The sequence below is a fragment of the Stegastes partitus genome, unplaced genomic scaffold, assembly GCF_000690725.1.
Source record: "Stegastes partitus isolate 25-593 unplaced genomic scaffold, Stegastes_partitus-1.0.2 Scaffold0, whole genome shotgun sequence".
NCBI classification, from domain to species: domain Eukaryota; kingdom Metazoa; phylum Chordata; class Actinopteri; family Pomacentridae; genus Stegastes; species Stegastes partitus.
In genome coordinates, this window is record NW_007577731.1 from 1,110,540 (window position 1) to 1,129,988 (window position 19,449).

At 46.0% G+C, this 19,449-nt stretch overlaps 2 protein-coding genes and 1 long non-coding RNA gene across 3 annotated transcripts in view; 1 reads left to right on the plus strand and 2 right to left on the minus strand.

Moving 5' to 3' along the window:
* hs2st1a (heparan sulfate 2-O-sulfotransferase 1a) overlaps positions 1-10,109 on the minus strand; it is a 29,577-nt gene extending 19,468 nt beyond the window's left edge. Inside the window, exons 1-2 of the mRNA XM_008280281.1 lie at positions 9,915-10,109; positions 9,595-9,769 (exon numbers count right to left, since the gene is read on the minus strand). Of these exons, the coding sequence (XP_008278503.1) occupies positions 9,595-9,718 (124 nt within the window). The 5' untranslated portion in view covers positions 9,719-9,769; positions 9,915-10,109. The remainder of the gene's footprint in view (positions 1-9,594; positions 9,770-9,914) is intronic.
* selenof (selenoprotein F) lies at positions 5,047-17,837 on the plus strand. Its single transcript, XM_008280190.1, is given in 6 exon segments — positions 5,047-5,052; positions 10,539-10,614; positions 13,010-13,177; positions 15,936-15,999; positions 16,461-16,510; positions 16,655-17,837. Coding segments are annotated over 5 exon segments (462 nt in total). The 5' UTR covers positions 5,047-5,052; positions 10,539-10,566; the 3' UTR covers positions 16,787-17,837.
* Positions 16,797-18,199, minus strand: LOC103356035 (uncharacterized). The gene is made up of 2 exons (XR_520122.1): positions 17,944-18,199; positions 16,797-17,910 (listed from the first exon to the last, which is right to left on the minus strand). It is a non-coding gene; the product is annotated as an uncharacterized LOC103356035 (long non-coding RNA).
* Between the last annotated feature and the right edge of the window lie 1,250 nt (positions 18,200-19,449).

The following is a 19,449-nucleotide window of genomic DNA, read 5'->3' on the forward strand; positions in this document are numbered from 1 at the left end:
AAGGCCCAGCACTCCTGACAAAACACTTCATCTGTGGTGACAACGTTCCCTCATTAAACTGGATTTTTCAGGGGTTGCTCAACTATTTGTCTTTATTTAGGCCACACTCCAAACACCGGCTGCATCGTGTGTTGTTTGTGAGGTTAATATAAATGTATGCAAATAGCACTTAATCACCAAACTGAACAAACGAGCCGTGACGAGACACTTATCATAAAAAGACAACCGGAATGAGTGGAGACGTCGCTAATTGTGTTATTCTGGGAGTTTATAAAACGAGATTTATTATCGATCAATCAAGCTGCAACCCGTGCCGTTTAATAAGGTCGGCAGCGATCTAAGCCAGTGCGTCGGCCGAGTGCATTAATATCGGTCGGAGGCAGGGCAGGAGGGGCTGAAGGAGGAGAAAAAAAAAAAGAGCTTGATCAATCAATCAGGTGGGCGGCATCACGGACTGAGCGGGAGTCGATGGAAAACAGACAAACGTGTGGATCCTCGCTCAGCAGGGGGACGGCGTGAATATTCAGCAGCAGCTCCGGATGGTTCATTAATAAGGTGCTGCACACACACGCATGCACGTGCGCACGCACACACACACACACAGCTGTCTGCCATGTACTTATTTGTATTCTGTCTAATAAACTTGAAGCTGAGAGTCAGGCCCTGCTGCTCCCTCCATCCAGCACGCCGAGGAGAAGGAACAAAGACGAGGAGGGATGAAGGAGGCGGAGGAGTCACACGAGGAGAAGGCCTGTCGTAGCTCCGCATTAACAGTTCATCCCCGGGGACGCCTGCTCCTGGACATGTTGCAGGTAAACAAGATGAAGGCAGCTTTAAGCCCGGATCTGCAACTATTAGGAGCAAAGTTGAACCAGGGGCTGAGGAGGAGGAGGAAGAAGAACATCCTCCTTCCTCCTTCATCCCTTCCTGCCTGCTCTGATGAAACTGGTTGTAAAAATGCTGCAGGCTTCCTTTCTTCTTTTTTTTCTCTCCCTCTTCTCGTAGAAGCTTATGATTTTCACCAGCTTTAAATATTTCTGTGTCACAATGAAAATTAAATCATCTCTTTCATTCCTCCTCCTCCTCTGATAGCAACTCACTTCCGATGCCAGTGGCAGATTTTTATTTTTTTCTTCCTTTTTCAGGCGCCCGTCCAACGGAGAGGAGGGGGTTCAGTAAAAACACAAGGAGGATCTGAATATCACAACAGCGGGGCTCGGCGAGCAAATAAAGAAGTTGTTTACAAGTATTGATCCGGGATGAGAGCGCCGTCATTAGGAGTTATTATCTTGACGGAGGTTTATTAGCCGCGTATCGTTTGTGCTGTCACAAGAGGAGTGGGAGGAAAGAAAACGCTGCTAACTCCGCAGAGGAGTGGTGAGGAAGTTGACACCTGCTGTCACGCGTTTACAACCGCAGCCTCTTTCACCTGTCAGAAAACAACAACAACAACAACAACAACAACAACAAAGAGCCCCCCACGAGCACTCAGTCGGACTGGAGTCTAAATCTGATCATCATTAAAACAAAGACTGAAAAGCATGCAAGTGAGGAGGATTTTAGAATTAATGCATTTGAATCATCAGGGCTGCACGGTGGCTCGGTGGTTAGCACCGTGGCCTCACAGCTAGAAGGTCGCCGGTTCACATTCTGCGTGGAGTCTCCATGTTCTCCCCGTGCAGCGTGGGTTCTCTCCGGGTTCTCCGGCTTCCTCCCACAGTCCACAAACATGCTGAGGTTAATTGGTGATTCTATCCTGTGATAGACTGGTTACCTGTCCAGGTGAACCTGCCTTCGACCCTAGTGAGGACTAAGGTGTAGAGATGATGGATGGATGGATTAAAAGAAAGACTGATTTTACGATGAATGCATGCGTCTGAATCATCGTGTCAGGTGAATGATAATCACATCAGCTGTCAGTCGGAGTGCCGCCTGTCCTCAGGAGTTCAGTCGATACCCGCAGCCTGCGGCCTTTTACTGCCACATGATATTTGAAGTCCATTTCGTCGTGTTGAGTGAGCTGACAGCTTTGCCCATCAGCGGAGGGCAGACGCCGAGCGGGAAGGGGTTGGTCTGCGTGACGAGGTAGTTACGGGTTGGAGGGGGGGAGGAGGCCAGCTGAGGGGAGTGATGGGTGGCATCGGATCGGGCTTTGCTCTTCTAGAACAGCCTCCAATTACATCCAGGGTGTGAAACCGTCCATAACACCCCGATTAGCCTGTCTGTCATCCTGCTACGGCAGCAGCAGCCGGCTCCGGTTGCTTGCTGTGCGCGCCACTTTGCAGCAACACATCCCCCCCCGTCGGACGAAGTGCGCGCCGGGGGCCGTAAATCCTCGGCCCCAATCAAAGGCTGCTTCCAACAATATAGCAAAAGCCCAGTAGGACCATTAGCGCTCTGCCTCCCAACCTCCCACAACAAATCCATCCCCGACACCTACGCCCATCTCCGCAGCGGGCTCCCCTCCATTAGCTGCTTCAGAGAGCGACACAGCAGACGGGTCCAGGCGATAGACGCCACTGCTGCTGCTGCTGCTGCTGCTGGCAGATGCCAAGGTGCAGAGTGAAAGCAAATGACTCGTGCTGCCTTTATACCCCTTAGGGAAGCTAAAAACAGGAGACGTGAGGTGTCAGGGAGAGTTCAAAGGGAACCTGAGTGCTGTGTCAAGAGAGAAGGACGAGGAAAGGAGGAAGAAAAGCTGCAGCTCTGCACATTCTGGAGGTGAAGGCGTGCAGCTGGAGTAAAGAGACGAGGCACGAGTGCTGCCAACGTGTCACCAATTAGCTTCAAAAAGGAAAGCCACCGTTTGGAGTCACAGGCACCGGTTGACTCCTGACAGATGCGTGGGAGTGAAAAGGAAACGCAGTGGAAGCCTGGCTCGTCAGTAAAGTCAGATTTGTGCAGCAGCAGCAGGTCAGCCCTGAAGTCGGGACGTGTCCATGCAGCGGGCGCATGAGGACGGACAGACGATGCCTGATCGCCGTCCTTTCAAGAGCGAATTCCTGCCCAGGTCCCCAGGTCCCTCGGCAGCGCAGCGCCAGGGTGGGCCGCGAGTGCTTGGCATGACAATCAAAGTCAAATTCAAACGGCGGCCCGGCAGCGGCAGGCCTGCGGCGACAAATGAATGCTTAAAAATCTTGCGTCAGCTTTGCAAACACTTTGACAATGAGCGCCATGCATCCCCCCCCCTCCGCCTGCCTTCGTCTGCATTCAACAGCCTCTCTCTTCTCTCTCAGAGCTCATCACAGAGCCGCTTGTGTCTGGAACTAAATATCACCATGCAACAGATGGAAATTGAATTCCTTTAATCAGGCTGAATAACGGCCAGCAGATAAAAGGCGATGATGCTGAGGGATGAAAAAAAATAAAATAAAAGCGTCTCCGAGTGTCTGGCGCTGGGAGGACACGCAGGCCTCTCACGGCCTGCAGGGCAAAGAGGCGAAGAGGTCGTGTTTTTTTTCTCCAGTTACAAGGGCACGAGGTGACAGTTTTATAAGCGACGCTTCTATTTATGCAGCTCTCAGTATACCATCATCCCCCCCACCAGAATAAAGCTGCCACCTATAGCTTCAGGTTGGCATCAAAAAGAGCAGAGAAGCTCCCTCCAACGGAAACACTCCATATTCTGAATATTCTCCCCGAGGAAATAAACTCTAATGTGGCTTCAGTCTATAAAAGCAGGTAGCAAGGACAGATGTTACACAAATAATGGTGCACTCAGCTGTGTAATGAACATGCTTTCAGCCAGAAGAGATGTGGGGGGAAAAAAGAAGAAAGTGGCATTGAAAGTGAAGGTGATTGGCACTGGTATGCATTTAACTAAATACTTCTAACAAATCCATACAATCTGAGGCTTTATCAAGCTCCGTGCCGAGTTCACCCTCAGGCAGGATGCGCTGAATTACATCCTACAGTCTCGGCTTTATTGCACACGGAAAACAAGCGGCGCCACATTAGTCCTCACATATCAATAAAGGTGTCTACATGATGCCCTGCTCACGTTACGGGCAAACACCAATTAATCTGGAGACAGGTTATATTAAATGTGTTTACGTTCTCTCCAACGGGTTTCTTAAAAAGAAGCAGAAAATCGCTCCGGTTCAGACTCACAATACAAGAAAATGGCCAAAAGAATTCACACCGACAATGATATTATGATATTTAGACGGATTTTTTTTTAAATGCTATCAGTCAAATTCATCGTTAACTTTAATTATTGTGTCGATTTTTTTGAAAGATTTTCACTAAAAATACAGAACATAGTGTGTAACCACACGTTTTCCAGGTTTTTAACGATAACTTTTGGAACAATTTAGTTTTATTTCACCATTTTTTCTGTTTTGCTAAATTACAGATAATATCTCATACCAATGCAGAAAAAAAATTGGATAAAAAAAAAATAAAAAATCAGGCCAAAACTATAAATAATGTCCACATCAAACATCTGTATTTTCTTTTTAAACGGTAATTTGTTTTTTTACATCATTTGACTGTAATATTACTTCTTTTTTTAAATTTTATTTTATTTTATTGTTACTGTATTTAAACCAGCTAAAAATATTATTTTTCAGATTTTTGCGGCTATTTTTTCCATTTTTTGTTTTTTAAAAAAAAAAGTTTTTTGAGTGTTACAGGACTCTAGTTTTTTTTTTAATGTAATTAAAGTTTTTACACAAATTTATTTTGTTTTACATCGTACTGTTTGTAGCTTCTATGTTGGAGTTTCAACCAGATAGTTAGTGGCTCTGCATTATTTATAATATTATCACACGTATATTAAACAACTAATATTTCAAACTACATTATAAATCATTTTTAATCAAATCAAATTAAGTTTATTGTCATTTCACTGCACATACACAGCCGTACAGGCAGAAACCGTTTCTTCAGGATCATTTAATTCACTAATAAATCGATCTCCAACTATTTTGATAATTGATTATTCAGTTTGAGCAACTATAAGTCTAAAATGATCTGAATCCAGTTTATTAAATGTAAAACTGTTCCACTTTCTTTACTCCTCTATGACATTAAACTAAATATCTTTGTGTTGTGGTCCATCTTTTACCATTTTCTAGACCAAAAAAACCCAAACTGCTCTATTAATTGAGAAACTAATCAACAGATGAACTGACAGTGAAAACAATCATGAGTATTATAGTTGGAAGTAACGGCCTGTAGTTCAGATTTGGGGGGAAATAAATCATCCGGCTTTTACTTTTAACAAACTGAATCAGATTTCCTCGACTTCCAGAGAGGATCTAATCGCTGGTGAGTGAAACTCAGGCGCTGGTCTTCTGTTAGCCGCCGATGAAACACTGCTCAGGAATGTCACTCTCAAGCTTCTGAGTAAAGCAGCGTGAAATTCTTCAAGGTGAGCGCCTGAAATTGCCTGAACTGAGGGAGAGTTAATGGCAGCCCCGGCAGAAAAAGAGCCTTGGATCCTTATCCCGTCGGCTCTTTAATAAGGAAACTTTATTTCCATCTATCCGTCCTTCCTTCCCTCCCCGGCCTGTTTTACCGCTGACCCAGTCGGCAGCAGCGCCGGTGAGCAGCCGGAGAGTAATACTGTCAGAATAATGGATTAGGCCCACAGCAGGACACACAGCTGCATCGCGGCGTGTTTGTAATGCAGGACGCTCCTCGGCGAAACCTTGGGAAGACGATTAGCTCGGAAGCAAATCACAGCTTGTCTGCCCTGCGGGAGGCGTCTAATGGGGGAAATGATTCAACCTGCGTGTCAGGAAATAGGATCCCCGGCTGTGAGGGGAGGGCGCCGGCCATTCCAGCTCGCAAGACGTTAACGGTGATCACGTGAAAACATGATACAGGATGGTGACACATGGAGCCTCCTTCCCCCCCGCCCGCCCCTCTAATTATCACGTAAGAGTTATTCGTGTTATCTTGGTTCAGGTTTGGACGCCACCTGTTCCTGTTCCGGTCGCCGCTCTGCCTTTTATTGTTGCACAGATGGACCTGCAGAAGGCGTACCTGGTGCGGCGAGCGGCCCCGTGGCTGCCTGTCAGCATCGCGCCTGTGGAAGCCTCGGTCACAACTATTTGACTATGCAGCACATAATTCAGAACTCCGGCATACAGACGTCTGCTCAGGCCGCTCATCCATCACAGCACTTTTTGCCAAGTCAACAGATTCTCGTGGTGGTGGTGGTGGGCGGGCAGGGGAAAGGCCTCTCAGGTTCTGTTTCTGTGAGTGTGGGAGTTTGGATTCCCACTGGGTGTAAAGTTGAGCCCTTTACGGCAGCAGTAAACCATGCCACAGGCCAATATAGCCATCTAACCCCGCAGGACTCCTGATTGTTCCAACATGTGAAAACTCCAGCCCGGACTCTTCATTATTCAGTTTTTACCCACAGTCGGTTCTGGAAGCTCTCCAACGCGGACTCGTCTTTGAATCGTCTGCCAAAGCCTGTCTATTAATCAATTAGCCTTAAGCTCCGGGGCCACGAGTTTTAAACATCTAATGATTATTCCCGTAACAAATTAAATTCCTCTCGGCCCGCACAACGCCGGAAAAGAACCAAACAACAACAACAAAACAGCCACGACATGACAGACGTTCTCTGTTCCAACAGTCAAACAGAAAATATTCACATGTGAGGAACTCGAACAGCAACACGAGTCCGTCCACTCGTCAAGACATCAGCTCAGAGATCCAGCTCTGGTCAGTGTAAAGCTGGCAGGACACCAGCGATCAAAGGCCTCAACTGCTGCTGAAATGTAGTTAGCAGCTGATAGGAAATGAACCGCCGATGAATTGGTAATCAATGAATCACTAAAGGCTGCAAATCTGGCAAAAATCAATAAAAAAAAATAGAGTAGTCAATCAGAAACCACCATTATTGATGAATCTGTTGAGTATTTGCCGTCACAGTCGGGTGGATTCCAGTCGGGTTTTAGATTCAACATTTTTCGGATTATTCTAAAACTGATTCCCGACTAATTAAACGAATTTAAAAATGCCCCACCGTGGCTCTGACAGCTGCTTCCGTCTATCTGTAGTCGCTCTGTGGTCTCCAGCAAAGTCTGGCCCACAGCGCCGTCTGATTGGTTTCATGTCACCAGGAATAGCTAATCAATGCTAACGGATGAATGCTAAAAAGCTCTCTTTTAATTAAACACGAGTAAAACTTCAAACGAAACCAAAGGCGGTCCAATGTTGGAGTTTGTGTTATTCTAAGTTTTGACACCAGGGTTTTCATTTTCACTACAGATGTGTATTAGATCCAAATGTCAGGTTTTCATCTCCTTGATTACTAATAATTAGTGATGCACGATATTAAAATTTCAGGCCGATACCCATATAAGAGTTCCTATATTGCCGATATTACTGATATCACCGATGTTGATATTCAATATTTGTTAACACTGAAAAACTAGCATAAGTAAGCACTGTGAGAAAACTATTCAGAAGAAGCCCAAATTATACTACACGGTGTTCTTTATTACGTAACAAAAGTAAAACATATTTAAACATATTTAAGTCCAGGACTATTGAAGTAAAAACATCTGTGAAATAGCAGCGATATCAAACATAGAGACGAAGGCGCTGATGTCAGACAATCATCGACTACATGTGTTCATCAGACCGATACCGGTATATGGGAAAAACACTGATATCAGCCGATACCGAGGTGGTCGCCGATACATCGTGCATCCCTACTAATAATCAATAATCGGCCCTGACAAGACTTTTCGTTTCTCATTCACCCATTCACACACACATTCATACACCAGTGGCGACAGCGCTGCCATGCAAGGTGCTGCCTGCCATTGGGAGGAGCTTCAGGTTCAGTGTCTTGCTCAAGGGCACTTGGACTGTGGAGGGGATCGAACCACCAACCTTACGATCAGAGGACAACCTGCTGAGCCACAGCTGATCATCAGGACAGCTGCCAATCAATCCTCAAATGATCAACAACTAACCGCTGCAGCTTTAAACTGGATGTTTTTAGGTTTTTGGACTGCTGGTTGGAAAAGATATGCAACATAGGGCTGAACAATTCATTGAAATACTATCAAAATTGCATTATGGGTAATATCCAGATTGCAGGAGCTGCAGTTTTTACAGAAACAGGAAAGCGCCTCGCCTGTAAACATACAATCACACATGAAGCACGACGGCGCTACAGAGAAGCTCCGGCCTTTAAATCATATTCTGTAAAGGAGCATGCTCGTTTCAAAGCAAACACAAAGTGAAAGCCACACTTCACTGAGCCACCTGCAGACGTCACACCTGGACCTTATGCTGTATCTGACCGAACAACTGACTGAAAACGACGACGTGTTGATCAATAATGACACTAATTGTCAGAGAACACAGACACGGTTCACTGATGCAGGTCACTTATTTTGGACAATTAGGCGTCTTTTCATATCTATGCAGGTTCCACCCATCTTCACCCACATCTGCCAGAATGACACCTGAGTGGAAGCGCAGGAACTTTAAAATGTATGTCAAGAGACTATTTTCACACTTTCAAACCCGGTACCAGCAATCATATTAATGACTGCTCTGTCCCATTAGGTGTACCTGTGAATCCTGTGACCACGAGATTCACTCCTGCCATCACCTGTGTTATTAATTAAACCTGCTGTAACGTCGTCCTATCTGCCTCCTACTGCCATCAAACAGAAGAACAAGATGTGGTGTGAACCCCTGAGGTTCTCCCAGTGTCTGCACCACTCCGCTGCTCCTTAAAAGAAAAAAAAAGAATCCCCACAGTGGAGGCACCAGAGAGATAATCCCACACTGTCCCAGATCTTTATTGGGACTGAGCCCCTGATGGGAGCTAGCAATGAGATTTGAACGCAGCGCTTCAATCAGAGGGGAGAGTCTGGTTTGGAGACGGGGCAGGAGGGGATTTGCAGCAGGGTGGTGCCCGCATGAATGCAGAATATTACTAAAAAGCCAGGAAGACTGTAAGGACTGACCGCCCCCCCTCCTTCCCGTTTTATAATCCGGATCGAGGACCACCGCCGGGTCTTGCATTTCAAAATTAGCTGCTGCTTTCCCTCCAGTCGATTCATCATTTGCTCGACTGACAGACAATTAATCAGCAGCTGTTTTGACAATCGATTCCTCATTGGACTGATTTTCTTTCTTCTTCTCCAAAGCAGAAACACTCTCCAGCTTCTCGGAGGATCTGGCTGCTTCACTGTTGTGTCGAACCAAGACAGCTGTCATCTTTAGACTTTTTGGAGACTGTGATGCTCACTTTCCAGTACTTCTAATTCTCCAAGCACACGAGAAAAAACAACTGTCAGAGGAATCAATAATGAAAATAACTGTGATTTGCAAGCACTGGTGTATGAACAGCACAGTGGATCCCTCTGTGTCACTGTCAGGGCACCAGGCTGAGGACGAACACCTCTCCAGACTGCATGCACACATCAGAATGAGATCTGTGTGGATTTATATAATAATAATATCTCAGCCTCATGCAAACTTCAGGTGCTCCACATTGTCTGAAGCCCTGTGCGCTCTCTCTGACCCAAATGCACAACAATGGGGATGCCCAGGATCTACCCTGAAGCCCCGGTGAGAGAGAGACCTCACGCGCAAGCCGCAACTTACCGAGCTTTCCCCGGGACTCCTCCAGCTTCTGGATCTGGTTCTCCAGGAAGAACATGGCCACTGCGAACGCCAGCAGCGCCAGAAGCTGCAACTTGGGCGGCATCATGACTCTGAGCAGCCCCATCAAATCATCCAGAGTAGGGATCTGGTCAGTCCATGCTCAGAGGAGGAGACACTGGAGACACACAAGGAGGCGACGACGGTGATCACAAAGATAGAGCGTGTGTGTGTGTGTGTGTGTGTGTGTGCATGGCCCTCTCTCCCTCCCTCCCCTCTCACTGTGTGGATCTATCTCCCCGCGTTCAGATCCTCCGCTTTACCTCGAATGCGATGCGTTCATACTCGGCTTTCATGGAGTCGATTCCCGGCAGAGGAGCGTCGTGAATCCCAAAAAAAACCCCAAAGCGACGGAGGTGCGTCCAGATCCGTGGTTCCGGGCAGAAGGAGAGCGGGGCTACCAGCCTCTGTCGCCTGCGTCCCCCATGTAGCGCTTGTCCCGTCCCGTCCAGTGTGTTCGCCGCCGCACCGCGGACACGCCGCTACTACCAGTCAGGCCATTGGGTGCAATAACAGTCCAACACACGGTGAAGGGTTTCTATTCGTCCACCGCCGCTGTCTGTTCGATCCGGATTGGACCGTTGTCACAAACCGACGCGGGCTTAGAACGGCAGGGGGCGCACTTCTTTGCATAACCATGGTAACAGCAGCGGCGAGGAAGAAATTCCGAGGCGACCTTCGCGTATGCCGGAATGCAAGAAGCATAAATTAAAATCAAAACGCCCTCTTCGTGATTTCAAATATTTTATAAACACTCACGCAGCCCACGTGCGCGCGATTATATCGATGTGCTTGAAAAATCTTAACGAAATAAACCGCCAATCGAACCGTTTAATAGTCAGGCGCAGAGGGGGCATCCCTTCCGTATAACACAGGGGTCCTGGGAGTGGTTTCGCTAACAAAGCAGGCTGCAAAATGTCGGGAGAGGTGTATCTCCTGTGGCTTCTCTCGCTACTACAGACGGTGAGTTTATTATTAATAGAAAATGCCGATGTTGGCGGCTGTCGGACGAGCTTGTAGGCAACAGGGAGGGCCGGACGGGCCGCCAGCCGGGGAACGGTCGGTTTGGTGAGCCGCATCCTGGGCAGCCCGGAGCTTCAAAATGACGTGGCTCATACGGGAAGCGGTGTTCTCAGCTAACTGCTTTTACTTCACTGTCTGTAGACCCGCTGCTGTGTCTGTTTTAAATGAGCTATTAGAGAAAGGCGACGTCAAACCGAGACTTCCTGTGTCCTGACTTTACTTAATCCTCTGTGCTCTTTTACGTAAAATCAGAATTAACTTCCTGTAAGTTGGTTCAAAATATCCTTTTCCAGGTAAAGCTAGAATGGAATGTTATTGACAAAGAGAATAATAGTGCACAATACAGGGTGTCATGATTGTGTCCTTTTGAATGAATAGCAAGGTATTTATTTATATAAAACTTTATCATAAACAGAGGTTATTCAAAGTGCTTTAAATTTAAAGGTGAAATACAAAACACAGCAGAAAAAAATAATTGATATAAATAAAGCCATAACAGTAGAGACTAGTTTGGGGGAAAACACACACACATTTTGGAGAATATTTAAAACTGATTGACCAAAACAGCAGAAACAGACTAAAGCCAAACAAGATAAAAACTTCCATCCATCCATTTTCTTCCGCTTATCCGGAGTCGAGTCACGGAAGCAGCAGGCAGAGCAGCTCATTCCAGAATTCCCTCCCCCTGGCGACGCTTCCAGCTCTTCCTGGGTGATCCTGAGGCGTTCCCAGGCCAGCCGAGAGATATGATCTCCTCCAGCGGGTTCTGGGTCTGCCCCGGGGTCTCCTCCCAGATGGACGTGTTCGGAAGACCTCCAGAGGAAGCATCTCTGGATGCATCCAAATCAGATGTCCATACCACCTCAGCTGGCTCATGGTGGTATGGACAAAGGAGATAAAAACTTGTAAAGGGTAAAGATTACAAGGAAATGTGTTAAACTTGAATCAAAGTATGAAAACATTTAATTAAAGTTCAGGCAGTTTGGACCAGACTTAATACAGTGAAACGGATTAATTGTAAACCATCTTTGGTTGGGCCATCTTTCAATCAGAGTTGGTTCCTGCAGCGTAATGGACCGTTCCACCACGTCTGGTCTGAAATCATCACCAACTGACCGGTTCCTGAAGATCCGAGGGACCTGCCAGGCTTCACCAGAACATATCCAAATGTTTGGGGCCATTCAGAGACTTGAAGATACTAAACAGAACCTTCAATTCGATTCTATATGAAATCGTTATCAGGGCAGGGATCTAAGAATCAGAATCATGTGTTCTGTCTTAACGCTGTTTGTCAGCATTTCTCAATGAGTTGCAAATGTCAGATGGTCTCATCAGGAATGTGTTTCAGTAGTCCACTCTACAAGTGATAGATCAGGATTACATTTGTCTAAATTTTGTTTGGACACCACTTTCCGAGGGCGGCTATGTTTTTAGGATGACCTAATGAGGATCTGGTTACAGCTTTGATGTGGCTGCTTAAATTTAGATCTAAATCGGACACTGAAATATTAGAAGCCGGCTTCCCGAGTCCTGAAAACATGTTCAGTCTCTCCTTGTAGCATCTCTGCGAGGTTGCTTGTCAAGGAGAAAAGCTAACTAATCATTTGGACATTTTAAAAGCAGCCACACACTTTGTCCTCAGCTAGAAATATCGCATTAATCGCCGGCACGTCTGCCCACATTCCCACGGGACAATTAAATCAAAGACTTTCTCTGGAATTACTGAGTAATGGTAAATCAATGGAAGTTAAGTGAGTTTAGTTTTCTTTATTATTTTTGTCAGCATCAACTGAATTATGGCTTTGGATTTGTGTAGAGTTGTGTGTCTTACTGTAGTTAAAAAAATAAAAGAAAGAGATGGTCCAGACCATCTCAGTAGGGCTGAAAAATGAATCCATTTCAAATCGATATTGCAAAATGCAGTTAGCAAATAGCAAAGGGTGCAGTTCAGGATGTATGTCATGCAGCGGCATTTACCCCGGGGACAAAACTGTTGTGTCAATGGTTTTATAAATTCATGGCGTCCTACTTGCGTGACAGTCGCTGCTTTAAGGACGTCTCGTGTGGTAAAGTGTCATGTTTTAAATGCGTTACAACTTTAGAAAAAACTGCAATAGCTCTCAGGAAAATTGCAAAAGAATATTTTGCACAAATTGCTCAGCTCTGCTTCTCAATGTTCCAACATCATCACTTCCTAATTTTGACCATTTTCAATAATCGTGGGCTGCGTTTTTATTCCCAAACTTCTGCAAATCTGAAGTAAGCACTTCATAAAAACTTTGCCTTTTCTTTGTTCTTCTCTTGATCTCCTTCATCTCCTCCTTCCTCTCTCCAGCTGTCGGCGTACGGTGCCGAGCTGTCGTCTGAGGCTTGCAGGGAGCTGGGCTTCTCCAGCAACCTGCTGTGCAGCTCCTGTGACCTGCTCGGGGAGTTCAGCCTCACCAAGCTCCAGCCCAACTGCAGGCAGTGCTGCCAGCAGGAGGCCCAGATGGAAGCACGCAAGGTAAAGGGGGAAACGGAGAGTCTAGAGTAAATCACAGTGTGGAACATCATAAAAAGACCTTATTAATGGAGATTCAGGGAGAATAGTGTGACAAGAATCAAGGTTAACTCAAGTGCATGCAGTAAAAACTGTCTTTTTTTCTGCTGTGTGACTGAGACTCGACAGCTCTGGTGATGCACAATAAATAGTTTATTATAGGTCTTGAGCTGAATGTATGCTGTCGTTAGTCATTTACTGACTTTTATGCAGGACAGGCTCCTCGGCGGATAGCGGCAGCACTTAGAGGACCTCTCTGTCAGAACATGTCACTTCTCTTGACAGGGTCACAGCCGTCAGCGTTTGGACTGCTAATAAAAACGGCCCAGTTGTAACCTTCCTGTTGACGCTGGTTGCAGCTGTGCACCAGGTCTGAGCCGCCACACAGGAGCTCTGTCAGGAGCTGTCTGTCTCCATCCTTCTCTGTGATGTTCAGAGGCGAGGGTCCTTAACCCCGGTGTGACACCCCCCATGGGGTCACGTTCTCCCTGTAACCAGTGAGGAGGTGTTACTGTATGCTCAGCAGCCAAATCAGAGAGGAGGCCCCGCTGTGCTCCGACAGATAAACACCGACTCAAGTGACGGCGGAAAAACAATGTCATTTTTCTTTGATTAAGCGTAGCCCCCAGAGTGCGTGTGAACGGTAGCCTAGCAACAGCACCTCGGAAGAGTGTAGTGCACACCTCATTACACCTCTTGATGATAACTCTGTTTCAGACAGACACTTAGAGCAAAGATTACTCCTCTTCCTCCTCACAGTTTGAGTGAAAATGTCACTTAGAAGAGCAATTGCCTGTCTCCAGCTGCACTCTGAGGGTACCGGCAGCAGCGGCAGCGTCGCTGAGCACATTCTCCCCTCAGACAGCAACAATTATCTGCCTTAAGAATTCTTTTTAGCCTCTCAATTGACATCAGTGCCGAATCATTAAACCTTCTGAGAAATGGCCTCGTCGATTAGTGGGATCCGGCGAGCACGGAGGGCATTTCGGTTACTCGTTTTCAGATCTCCGCAGGGTGCCGGCACACGGCAGCACCTCAGCTCCCCTGGGTGCCGTGATGTCTCCGTGGAGAAGCAAACCCCTCATGAGAGCCGGTTAATGACAATAACATGCAGAGTGTCCGTTTCAGGGCTTTGAAGCCTTGTGGTTCTGTAGTTTTCTTCTTGCCAGGAAAAGACAAAAAGAAAATCAACTATGAATCAATCCCACTAACGAATACTGTGTGTGTCTGTGTCTTTACTCCTGTGTGTCACCGATACACAGTGTTGCCCCAAATCTATTAAAAGCTCACAAATGAGGTGCGCCGGATGACATGTTCCCTCATTACCTGCCTACCGTTGTTTGTATTGATTTGGTCTCGTTCTGTTGCTCTGTGCAGCTGAAGGTAGCGGCTACATCTCCTCCTGTTCGAGTGCTAAGAACCACAGAGCCGAGCGGTTTAAAAAACTACCGAGCCCTTTTAAAAACGTCATGTTTGTGGCATGTTTGGAGAGGTTTTTGTCAGGAGGAAGCTGTAGGCTCGCACACCGGAAAGTGGTTTTTTTGTGGGATTTGTTGAGAAAAATCTAGAATATTTCCTCCTTTATCCTTTAATCTTCAAAAACGCTGCGATACATATTTGGAGGCATGTGATCGTTTTAAAGATTTAGTGCTACAATATTCCCAGTTTAGGGAGGAATCACATGAACTGACATCGTTTGGCAGTTTACCTGATCGTCCACCCCCACACAAACCAGTTAAAGTCAACCATTCTGACTACACGAGAAACTGCTTTTTGATTTTGGAGAGTGTGTGGTTTAGCTGCTCCGGTGCAAAATAGATAAAGAAATAAAAGAAAATCCAGGCTCCAAACGAGGACCTCCTGACTCCCGGGATAACAAATATGTTCAGGTTTATTGACAGTAAAGTGAAAGACAGGAAGGGGATTGGATGCGGGCCTCCTCTGGGAGTTTATGGGGTTAAAGTCGTTGTAAAAATCACAGATCTGCATTAGACTCCAAAGGGCAGAGCCGGATTATATTTTGCCACATGACTTATGTCTTGTTAACCTTTAATGTTGTTTCTGTTCTGATGATTGTCACCAGAGCTGCAGCGTTCGTGTTTAATCCTGTCGAGAAGAACGTAGCTGGACATAAGTAGAGAAAGTAAAGCTTCTAATGAGGAACCACTCATTAGCTAATTAATGCCGTTTTCAAATGTTGAGACTCTACACGAGCCAAACTGAAGAGGTCTCATCTTTTGTTTCCGGTTCTCGTGACTCGTCTCGGTTCTGATCGTCCACGTGCGTTAAAAGCAGGAAATCTGATTTCAGCAGCGCCAGGATTGTTCACAGACGGGCCGAGCAGACCATCTCGGCTTTGCATGTGTAATTTAATTTGCCGGCCGGGCCGTTTACCACCCTCCTCCCTGAACACGGCGAGCGCGGCGCGGTCTTGACATACTGCTGCGACACTCCAATTTCCTCTAACTTATTGTGTATTGGTGCTGGAGGTTTGATTACAAGCGAGCGCTGCACAAACCGCCATCCATCAGCGCCGCTCCATATGCACGGGCTCGCAGTTTAATGACCCCCAAGGAGTCGCCCAGACACATTTATGAATCGGCCCGCCTGAATCAGATTACTGCTGCAGACCAGACGTCCTGCCACCAGCAGAGCCTCTGATGTGTGGACAGAAAGCCTCCTGCTGGACCGCTTCACCTTGTTTCTGTCTCTCTGCACTCAGCTGTACGCCGGGGCCATCCTGGAGGTGTGCGGATGAAAATTGGGGAGGTTCCCCCAAGTCCAAGGTGAGTTCCCTGTTCTGAGTATTATCTTGTTTTGCTCTTTCTGTGTCTTCATCAGTGGCGGTGCAGGTGAAGTGCATCTTTTAGAAATCATTTATTAGCAGTGGGTGGGCTGAAACGCCTGCAGGAGGATTTCCACAGAAGCTTTTGAAGTAGTTTTGTTTTTCATCCGGCTCTTGCTAGCGGCAGTTAATGCAGCAGTGTCGAGTTACGTGGACGGAGGGAGCTCGCCTCAGTGTGGGGGGTGAGCGTCTGTAGCGCCGTCTGTGCCATATGGCTGCTGTTTGTTTACTTCAGCTGCACCCATCCTGCGTGTTCAACTGTCTCTGCTGCTGTTAACGCCGCATTCTCGGGAGGCTTTGCAGTTGGCAGTAATTACAGAGCGCAGCGCTAAAATATGAAGCCTAATTGACTGATTCATCACCTGACATTTTTCTCACTTATTTTTTTTTTTCCTTCCACAGCTTTTGTCAGGAGCGACAAGCCGAAGATGTTCAAGGGTCTTCAGATCAAGGTAGGGACGATGAATTGTGTCGCTGATCATCATCAGCCTTCATCTGCTGATTTCTAAGATAGATCACATCAAATCGAAGAAACGAGTCTCTGGATGATTTCCATTCCTAACACTGTCTTCCTGTCCTCCTCTCCACCGCTGCAGTACGTCAGAGGCTCCGATCCTGTGCTGAAGCTGTTGGACGACAACGGGAACATCGCTGAAGAACTCAGCATCCTCAAGTGGAACACAGACAGCGTGGAGGAGTTCCTGAGCGAGAAGTTAGACCGAATATAGACACGAGTCCTTTTTTTTTTTTTTTGTGGTTTTGTTTTTATTTTTTTAGTTCAAATAGTTCAGTTCCCTCAAACTATAAAGACACACAGATTTGGCTGCTTCTTGTTGAACCCAGCTGTGCAGACGGGTTCTGTTGTGCTGCTCACTGCACTGACGTGTTCAGATTTATCAGCAACTTGTCTGTTCCTAAGCCGGCTGCTGCAGGTTAACAAGTTTATTCACCAGAACTGCTCTCTACTAACAAAACCGTCCACATGAAAACCGAACAACAAGCACAATGTTCCCTGAAAGATCTGTCGATGGAAACGCAGCTTTTCAATATTTAAAAAAACTAATTATCTACATTTTATTGAGCTCATTTGGCAGAAATCACCAAACAGATCTTCTAAAACTTGAATCGAAAACTACCCACATGGCTGGTTCAGAGTAAGCAAACTTGTGTTGTTGTTGTTTTTTTGTAGTTTGTGTGAACTGACGTCTACCAGTTTGTACACAACTGGACCTTGACAGCTGGTTGCTAAATCACTGCTCTATAGGACTGTTTTTGTATCTGAAAATCATGAATTTCTTGTCAGGATTTTACCAAAAAACATAAAAACCATAATGGCAGAGCCCAGAGGGGCCCAACAAACTCATCAGTTCTACATCACGGCTCGCAACGGATGCATCCAGTCTGAAGAGCAGTCTTGCACATCATGACCTGTTTTATCGTCTATCTGTGGGAGTTTCCGTTTCCCCTCCTCGCTGTCTGTCTGTCTGATATTCTTGTATAATTATTTTTTTATGATGCTGAACATTGTGACCGATGGGATTTGTAGTCGGAGCGAATGGATCCTAGTTTGTCCTCGAACGCAGACGTCTTCGCCGACAGACACTTTGGTGAAGACCTCACAGTAAACCAGTGCTGGGATGTGAGGTCTGATGTGAAACGTGGTTTCTTTTGTCTCCTGCATCTTCTGCTTCGAGGACAAACTAGATTTGTTTTGGAGGAGTGTTTTTCAGCAGGTGAGGTGACGGTTTAAATATGCAACAATAAACAAAGTCTCTGGTAGTTTTTCTCTCCGTGGTGTCGTTTTATTGTCCACGTGTTCCTCTTGAACCGACAGGATGAGCGCATTTAAGTTCTGTTGCTTCGATTTTGTGCAAACTATTTCCACCTCACCGCCTCTCAGATGGAGATGATGTGCTTTCTGCTCCACTACATTTATTTAACAGTTTTTGTTTCTTTTAAGATGAAGATTTTACACAATGGATGTTATAGAAACACAACACATCGATGAATATTAAGCTGTTGGTTTCTAAAACAATCAGGTCACATTTTAATTTTAACATTTGACAAAAAAATTTCTTTCCTTTTTCATTTATCAGACGATGACCCTTCAGTGTTATCGGTGTAAATGCTATAAATAAAAGTGTTCATGAAGTAGTTCAGACCTCCAGCAGCTACGTCAGTCACCTGCTTCACTATTAGTAATCTAATGATGTCATACTTATAAATATATCAGTCAGAGGCACCAAACAAGTTCTCTGATACTTCAACAACACTGGGCTGCTACTACATGTGTACTTTTACTTTAAGTCTGGGTTTTTTACTTGTTTTAACATCTTTTCGTTGCTGCTGCAGTGAGCTTTTACTCAAGAAAAGGAGCCGAATGCTGATTTTAAAAGCAAAGATGTGACTTTGCTGGCATCTAGTGGTCTGTAATGGCTTTGCAGCTCAGTCGTGTGTCAGCAGAGCCTCTATCTGCAAGTCTATAAAACACATTCAGTGCATTCTAATGGGTAGCACCGTTAGCGCCTCGCAGCTAGAAGGTTGCCGGTTGGCGTCCCGGTGAGGACACCCAGGTTCTTTCTGCGTGGAGTCTCCATGTTCTCCCCGTGCAGCGTGGGTTCTCTCTGGGTTCTCTGGCTTCCTCCCACAGTCCACAAACATGCTGAGGTTAATTGGTGATTCTAAATTGTCTGTAGGTGTGAATGTGAGTGTGCTTGGTTGTCTGTCTCTAAGTGTAGCCCTGTGATAGACTGGTTACCTGTCCAGGTGAACCTGCCTTCACCCTGAGTCAGCTGGGATAGACTCCAGCCCCCCATGACCCTAGTGAGGATTAAGGTGTAGAGATGATGGATGGATGGATGGAACATGTGACAGTATTTAAGGAGGTTCATTTTAGAGAAACAACAGTATTGGACTTTGAGACCATTTCTCAACTACTAGTGTTACGACCGGGCTCAAGACGGCCGCAACAAAAGGAGAGACACACCAAGTTTCAAAATTAAAGCTTATCTTTATTCCCTTAAATTATATCAAAATAAAAACCAAACCAATATGGGGTTGTGAGAATACATGAAGTCAGTGGTGTGTGTGCGTGAATTATGTCTGTGCAAGTGTTGTAAATGCAAACGTCCTAAACAAAGAAAACTAACCCATAACCAGACCGATGCAATACCTGCGGAGGGAAGCAGAGTAGAGAGAGATTAGACTGCAGTCAGCCCTTAAGTAACCCAGGAACACACTGAGTGTCACAGGTGCTCCTGATTACCCTAAACAGCCACTCACAGAACCAATAGCCGAACTAGAACCACCCACAAGACACAAGATGACCTCAGGGGTCATCACACTAGTACATAAAATATTAACTCCCCATTCAGTTAAAAAAATAAACATA